General features: G+C 38.8%; 1 protein-coding gene across 2 annotated transcripts in view; it reads left to right on the top strand.

The window, feature by feature from the left end:
• Nucleotides 1-1,520: 1,520 nt before the first annotated feature.
• COG6 (component of oligomeric golgi complex 6) overlaps nucleotides 1,521-8,292 on the top strand; it is a 53,677-nt gene continuing 46,905 nt past the window's right edge. The window contains exons 1-4 of one of the 2 annotated variants that reach the window (XM_069011733.1): nucleotides 1,521-1,731; nucleotides 2,288-2,431; nucleotides 2,773-2,844; nucleotides 6,168-6,226. In XM_069011733.1, coding sequence (XP_068867834.1) covers nucleotides 1,603-1,731; nucleotides 2,288-2,431; nucleotides 2,773-2,844; nucleotides 6,168-6,226 — 404 coding nt within the window. In that variant the 5' untranslated portion in view covers nucleotides 1,521-1,602. Of the gene's footprint in view, nucleotides 1,732-1,835; nucleotides 1,953-2,287; nucleotides 2,432-2,772; nucleotides 2,845-6,167; nucleotides 6,227-8,292 lie in introns of those variants that run through there. The other variant, XM_069011742.1, reaches the window with a different exon arrangement.

Here is an 8,292-nt window from a genome sequence, read left to right as displayed (position 1 = left end):
GAAGTGTTGTTCAAACAACTAACAACATCCAACTTATGGCTGGGAGGGGATCTTTCTAATAATAGGATTTTCTTGACATGCTTAAATATCAATTGCTTACACCTGTGATGACTGCAGGCTATTTTATCTCTTCTGACATGGAGAAGCGAGATCCTGGCTCCTGGAAGCTTAGTCAGAAGTAAAGGACATCTAGAAGGAGATAACATCAGTGTAATAGGGTGGATGAGAAACAGAAACTAAGGAAAACAAGATGTCTAAAAATGCTTGAAAACCTTCTTGCTGACTAGCCAAGAATAGAAACAAGGCACTACATAGACCGTTCAGAAAAGCTGGCCTTTTATGTAGAGGATCCATGTGAGGAAGCAAACAAACAAACAAAAATTAAACAAAAAACATAGTCTATCGCTGTCTCCATCATGCTAAGATTTCAAGGGTGGGGCTCTGGTCGCAGAGTTTTTTCTTGAGGTAAATGACTCAAACTAAAAGAACAAATAATTAATGAATAAAAGCATTCAGAAGCTTAGTGCTCCACCTTGGGCATAAAGGCAATGTCTACTTGACTTGTTTGCAGTTATTTTCAGGAAGGGTCTTTGAAAGAGCAATGTGAAATCCCCAAACTCCTGAACAGTTAAGCTACTGCTTGAGTCTTTGTTTTTTGACCTCACACCATCAGACAAATGGAAAGGTGATGTTGTTTTCACAGCTAATACCACAGTGGGATCCATGTCTGCTTATATAACAGCTATGTGCTGTTAGTCATCTTCTTTCCATGGTGTCTTACCTTTATCTACATACCTGCTTTCTGTCCTTTGGAAAAGCCTACAGAAATTCCTCCATCTCACCTCAGCACTTCAGACGGGACAAGTGACATTATGAGAGGTCACAGTCTGAAGCTACACCAGGGGAGGTTGAGGTAGAACACTACGAGGAATTTCTCCACAGAGAGAGTCATTGGGCATTGGAATGGGCAGCCCAGGGGGGTGGTGGAGTCACCATGTGGCACTCAGTGCCATGGTCCGGTTGACATGGTGCTGTTAGGACATAGGTTGGACTCGACGATCTCAGACGTCTTTTTCAACTTAATCGATTCTGTGATTTTGTGCTCTGGAGCTGTGAGACCTTGAGAGTTCACCTCTGTGTCAGTAAATGCACAGCAGAAACAAGATACCCTCCTCAGTTTGACACACATTACAGCCACTGCTGTTGGCTTATACAATAGAGATCTCTGGTTTTTTTCCTTTCTAGCTATGCTCAAAATTAAAGCACTTATTTTGTGAAATAAGTATCGCTATCTGGCCTTGTGAAGTGAACCCTCTTTCTATAATAAAGGACTCAAAAATCCTTTATTTAGTAAGTAAATTATTTTTATTTATTAATATTTTAAATTTAATGTATTTTTATTTTATTAATAAAAAAAAAAAAAATAAAAAATAAAAAAAAATAAAAAAAAAAAAAAAACCAGAAAAACCCCGAGTGCCACCTGGCACCAGGTGAGGCCTGGCTTTGCAGCCGGCCTGCGCTAGGCCGGAACCAAATCCTCGGAGCGCGTTTCCGCCGGAGCCGCTCCGTGTCGCGGCGCTGTGGCCGGGCCGCGCCGCAGCCATGGCCGACACCGCTGCGCCGCCGCCGCCCGCTGCCGCCCCCGCCCCTGGGCTCCCGGCTGCCCCCGGCACCAACCCGCTGTCCCGCAAGCTCAACAAGATCCTGGAGACGCGCCTGGACAATGACAAGGTGGGTCGGGCGGCGGCTGAGGGACGGGGCGGGGGCCGGATGAGCCGTCAGGGGCCGCGGGCCCCGACAGGCTTCGCGGCGGGGAGGCGAGTCCTGCCGTACCCTCAGTTCCGCTGCGGAGCTGCGGGCGGCCCTTTGCAGCCTTAATTACAAATAAAATTAGTTTTCTCTTCTCCAGCAGCATGCCACGCTCCTATTTTATCCCTTCAGATCGTAGAGAGGTTTGTATCACTTGCCTCTGAAGGCACTTCTCAAGCTTTTTGTAATTTAAATGTTTTCTGGCTGCGGATAGGTCATTCATTTACAGAAAGTAGTCTTCCTGATTAAAGCTACTGTAAAATTGTAGACGAAGTTTTCTGTTAGAAGAAGAAAGGCTCAGCAATTATTTTAGTTGTTTGCCAACTGATGTGGAGTGTGTTAAGGTAGTTTTTCTTCTAAAACAGTTTATTAGGTTTGGTTTATTTTTAATAAGACCATGAACTTGGGGTGAGTACAGACTATTTAACCTGCTTCTTTGTAACTGCATGCAAACTGAAGGTCTTTTGTTTTTTCCTAGGAAATGCTGGAAGCACTCAAGGCTCTCTCGACCTTTTTTGTGGAAAACAGTTTGCGCACCCGAAGAAACCTGCGTGGAGACATTGAACGACGAAGCTTGGCCATAAACGAAGAATTTGTGCACATATTCAAGCAAGTTAAAGAGGTGACATTTTTGCAGCATGACTAGCTATCTTACAAGAGTAGTGCTAGGTAATTGAAAGTTTAAAAAAGGAAAGAAGGATTAAGAAAGATTTTTAACTTTGCAGTTTTACTTTACAGTAAAATTGTTTCATTTGTTGAAAATGTTGCATTGGATGTTTCAAACAGATGAGAGTCCTGAGTGAATGTTGATCTTTAGAGGTGCATTACTCTGCACTGACTATCAGAGAGAGCCTAGAGCAACAATGTTCCTTGTAACTGGGGCATCTAATTGCAGTGGGAAGCTGGGCTTGGACACAGCACTTCTGATTAAAAACACAGTTACTGTTATTTGAATTTATGCAGGAACTTGAGAGTATAAATGAAGATGTGCAAGCGATGAGCAGCTGCTGTGAAGACATGTCCAGTCGCTTGAAGGTAATACATAAATGGAAGTGCTTTGAATATTTTCCCTTTTGAGGTGTGACTACTTTCTTTTAAAAGGACAAACAGTTATTTTTGAGGATTAACAGCAATACCAAGATGTTTCCATAGTATGCACACAATGTTACTTTAGGATATTAATGTGCTTCTTTTAACTTGTTTAGAAAACGTATCAAGGAAGTAATTTTAATTTCTTACAAATTGTAGTCCAAAATGCAGCAATATACTTATTTTGAGAATAGCAATGTGATATCCAGGTGTATATAAGTGGAGGGAAAATATTTTTTTAGATTGGATGTGAGATTTGAGGGCTGATTTGTGTATTTCCATTTAAAATGGCTTTTGCATTGACTGTGTCTATTGAGTTATGTGTTCATATAAATACCTCAAGTATGTCCATAGGAAAGTATCTTGTAATTCAGAGAGATTCAGAGAGAATTCAGAGAGGGAGACAAATCTGGTATGCATCTTCAGATTATTGGTTTTGTTTCATAACATGGTCTCAGAATGCTGATATGCAACAAAACCAATTCTGTTTCACCTTAATCCTGAATCCATAATATTCTTGGCAGGGCTGGGAAGTGTAGGAAATTTGTGTTTTATGGTGTGTTACTAAATCTGGCTTGGTTTTAGGGTACAAGTTCAATATTCAATGCAGTGATGAGTATAAACAGCTTATGGATGCTGAAGTGCAGATGTTTGGCCAAACCAAACCTGTTCTGAATACAGCACATAAGTTATAGTATGTGAATAAGAATCCTTCACTAAAAAATCCTGTGAAAACAGTTGTTTTACTCTCCATATGTGTGTGTGGATATTAGATGTCCTCCTGCTTAGATAAATAGGTTTCACAGTCATTGTACAAGTGCTTGCAGCTTGATGAACTTGTACCAAAAAAAATGAGAGTACAGTGTAGCCAACTGCAGTACTTAATTTTCAGTTTTGGAAGGAGCTGGGTAATGCACCTCAGAGGTCTCAGATCTCTTAGAACACTGTTAATGTGGATCTATTCCGTAGTGCAGTTCAGGAACTGTTAGACTAAGCTCTTAGATGTGGAAATGAGTCAAGTGTCCATGCAGATTTTTGCTCTTTTCTGTCTTTAGATCATGAAGTGTAAGTACCATCTGTGATTTTTTTTTTCTTTTCCCAGAGTAGAGCCACCCTGCGGAGATTTCTTTTTCTATTGAAGTCAGTAGGTAGTTTTGTTCTGTGCCCCACAGAAAGTTTCCTCTAGAGCCCTGTAGAACTCGTAACTTGTTCAATTCAATCCATATTTTCTGTGTGTGACTGTAAAGTTAATAAGCTCCTGAACTAGCACTCAATTGTGAGAGACTCTGGTACTTTATCTGTAATAGGACATGAAGACTTGCAGGCATGTGCTCAAGCTGAATGAGAAGACAAAAATGCACTAGGTAGAGCAAATAGAAGATACAAAGAGGAGGATTTGGGGCATATAACGCAGAAAACTGTGCAAAGAGAGCAGTATATTAAGAAAGCAGAACAAATAAAGGACATGAAAGGGAATACATTTGGATAAGCCAAAAAGCTTTTTAGCTTTGTTATTTTGTAAGTTTATAATACCATCTGATCCAAATAACCATATACTGTCACATTTGATTTTAGGACAGTGACTTGATAAATGCAGTGGCTGAAAGGGAGAGAAGGAGCAAGTGCTGAAATGGAATTAGTGGGGTTGAAGTATAATGAAAGCTTTAACTAATATACTGAGGTGGAGAGGAAGAGAAAAATGTTTCAGTTTGGGATGTACAAGAAACATCAAATACCAGCTTTCTGATTTTCCTGGCATGTCTGGCTCATTTCTGACAGTTACCTCGTTTGGTTAGATGTAAGCTCTTTCATTTCATACATAAAATGATGACAATATCTGGCAGGTATTTGAGTGCATATATGGAAAAACTGCTTCCTGGTATACCTAGCTGGATTCAGAAAAAACACTTTTACTTCCTTTCTGCTGTCTTACTGTTAGCATTGTTCGTGGTAATCAGTACTTCTGCCCAGAAAGTACTGGAAAGGAAGCAAATTTCTTCTTTTTTGTTTATTAAAATTTGCAATTAAGTTGGGCATGAATAGTTACAGTCCTACTTTCACCTTTCAAAGCATTTCTGTACTTCGACTGCTTTTCTGTTGTAACTAATGTAGTGTCAGGCTGAAATGAGTCAGGGTGTGTACATACTTTTGTTAGACCTTTCAGGAATCTCAAGACTGGCATCTTCAATTTGGCAAATGCTGTAATTTGGCCCTTAAACAGTATTGAAATCATTCACATAGAATATCTTTATTGCCATTTCCACCACTTCATTTGCAGTATTATTCTATACTGAATGCATTTTGATTTCAGGATTTTTTTTGTTAGATCATCTCATTTTTCTGTGTAAGGGATCACTGGTGGCATCCAGTGTGAAGCCAAAAATTCCAGATGTCTTTCAGCTTTTCAGAGAGCAGTAAGTTTCAGAACGCTTTAACTTCAGTTGCAGCAATCCTTTTAATCATGCAGTTGCTGTCTGATGCAGAGTTGTTTCTGCATGGATTCCCTTGCACTGCCATCACTCAGTAGTTAGGGCTGTAATGAACTTCCTAAGTTCATTGCCCTTAGAATGGTAGAGTCATTTAGGTTGGGAAAGACTTCTGAGATCATCGAGTCCAGCCACTGCCAAGTCCACCACTAATCCATGTCCGTCAATGCTATACCTGCACATCTTTTAAAATACCTCCAGGGATGGTGACTCAACCACTTCCCTGGGCAGCCTGTTCCAATGCCTGACCACCCTTTCAGTGAAGAAATTTTTCCTAATAATTGTCCTTGGTCCATACAGCTCTGTAAGCTGTTGGACTGTAGAGCTAGGCTTGCTTAGACTAGCAGAGCTGTGTTCATCATCTTCTCTAAAAAGTTTGCATGGACAACTGGTACTGGACAGTTTATCATCCAAAGGAATTTGTTTCATTTTTTGTTTTGTGACAGCAAACAATTTACAGTTGATGGGCAAACAAAATAATCAGAACTATTTCTAATATTTATAGTGTTTCTGTATTAAATATAAACATAAACAGTGTGATTATAAATGTATATAAATATGGAAACAAAAATTAATAAGGATAAAAACTTTTTTTTTTTGATGCTGGGACATAGGGAGAGTTAATGAATACTTGTTTCAAGAAGGCCTTTTGTTTCAAAGAGTACACTCTTCAAATTGCTTGTACTCAGAAAGCTTCAAAAGTATTAGCTATTTTAAATATTGTTTAATACATTTGATATGTTTGTGTTTTTCACATGCTTAACAATTCTAATTGTATTCTAGGCAGCAAAGGAACAAACCCAGGACTTGATTGTAAAAACCACAAAACTGCAGGCAGAAAAGTATGTATACCACCTTATTTATTTGATGGAATTTTCTTCTAGATGTGACTCTGCCACTTTGATTTATGACTTTGGGTTTTTTTTCAACACTGTATGTGTTTGTAGCTTAAATGCACTCTTAGCTTATTGCTAAATCATCCAAAAAGGTGAGAATGTGTGTTAGTATTTGTTTCAATAAAAATTTGCTTTATAGGGAAGAGAATCAGTTACAGTGGTACAGCATGCCAAATATGGACACGCTTTACCTGAAGTCTGTTGAAAATGTAAGTTATATTGTGTCATAACAGTTATGGGCCAACTCAGTTTCTCATCAGTTTGACAGGCTTCTTGTTATTAATGCCTTGTATCCAGGTGAAATCTCTCTTTTTCAGGGACTGGATGAGGGAGTGCAAAGTTGGATTCTAACCTGCTCTGTCTTATTTAAAGCTAACTGTAAAATACAGGAGTGCTGTTTAATGAGCCTAACACAGACCACTTTTTCCCTTGGTTCTCCAGCCTCCTGTGGAAGAAAAGATTTGTAGTTTTCTCTTTTCAGTATTTTTATTCCTGAGAAGGGGATAATAGCTAATGACAGGTTCAAGCAGTCTTTATTGTTTTTATGGTTAGGATGTATGGTTTTATAGCTTCAGGTTTTCTGAACCGTGTAGAAGAATGAATCTCCTTGCTTTATGAGCTTTCTTCAGAAAATTATATACAGTTCACTGGAGGTTAGAAATAGTTATTTTGCAGTGGTAAGTTTCTAGTAGAAATTATGATTTTGGATAGCTCTCAGCTTTCAAAATCAGTAGGTTTATGATACGAACTTCGGTAGGATTGTCTGAATATGAAGCTGGAGTTTAATCTGTACATATTTTAAAAGTTGAATGTAGAATAACTGCATAAAATGCAGTGCTGGTTCATATAAAGTGAAGGATTTGGTAAAGACACACTTTCAGTAAGTGAGCAGAAGTCTTAGAAAATACGTCATTTTAAATATGAGTCTGTGAAGTAGTAGGACAGAGAAGTGGTCATAGATTTTGTAGTCTCAAGAAAAGGAAAGCTGCTTTGATTCCTTGTTCTGAAGCAGAATGGGAGATACCAAGACCAGTCCCAAGTGGTTTCTCTCTAATTGGCCTTAAATTCCATTAAAGGAGATTATGCAGACTGTACATCAGTACTTCCACAAGACAGTCTTTGCACTGTTGTTTACTTCAAAGACCTTCTGCTATTCCTTTAAAAGACAGAGCATCCCCCTAGTGTGAAGAGGAAAAAGTTTAGGAAGTAGTCTGTCCTTCTCAGGGTCTGTGTGACCTCAGAGTGCACATGTAGGAAAAAGTTTGGAAGTTTATTTTTGAAGTATACCATGAAGTACCCATGAGCAGAAGCCAAAAAGTACCTGTGACTTTTACAGTAAGTCTGATAGTTATGGCAGGTTCATATTACCATTTATTAGCACAGTTAATTTTTTCCCTGCCTAAATGTACGAAAAATTGTGAAGATTGGTTCTATTTGGGACATTTTACTCATTTGTTCTTTTAATTCATTAAATTACTGTTCTGATGCATTCCTTTGGTTTACATCAAGCACAGGAAGAGGCATCTGCTGCCAGATATTAGAGGGTTCTTGAAGACCTGAAGTCTTGCCTCTGAAAATATACAGGCCTTAAATTGCTGATGCCTTCAACTTAATGTGACATTTTTTTAGCCAACAAATGAGTAAATGGTGAAACTGGAAGGACATGGCTTCTCTCTCCTCTGAGGGTTGTCCTAAAATGCTGTCTGGTTAAAATGCAGAGATGAAAACTGGACCTGTCCGATTGTGTTCTTCTGTTAGGCTTAGCATTTGTGTGATTTACTTTAGCTGACCATGTTTATGTAGCTGAAAAAATGTTAGGATTTTATTCAATGATCTAAAACTGAAGGGGGACTATAAACTTCCAGATCCACTTCCTGCATTTGTGTTTACTAGGGATTTAGATTTTTTTTCTTTTTCTGTACTTGAAAAGGAATGGGTGGCTGAGTGGCTCTGTGTGGGTACTGGGTTTTTTATACTAAGTAGTTTTGGCATTGTGTTATCATCTATATAAT

Source organism: Aphelocoma coerulescens, chromosome 1 (genome assembly GCF_041296385.1).
Source record: "Aphelocoma coerulescens isolate FSJ_1873_10779 chromosome 1, UR_Acoe_1.0, whole genome shotgun sequence".
Lineage (NCBI taxonomy): Eukaryota > Metazoa > Chordata > Aves > Passeriformes > Corvidae > Aphelocoma > Aphelocoma coerulescens.
The sequence above is the reverse complement of the archived record's forward strand: the minus strand, read 5'-3'. Positions and strand labels throughout refer to the sequence as shown.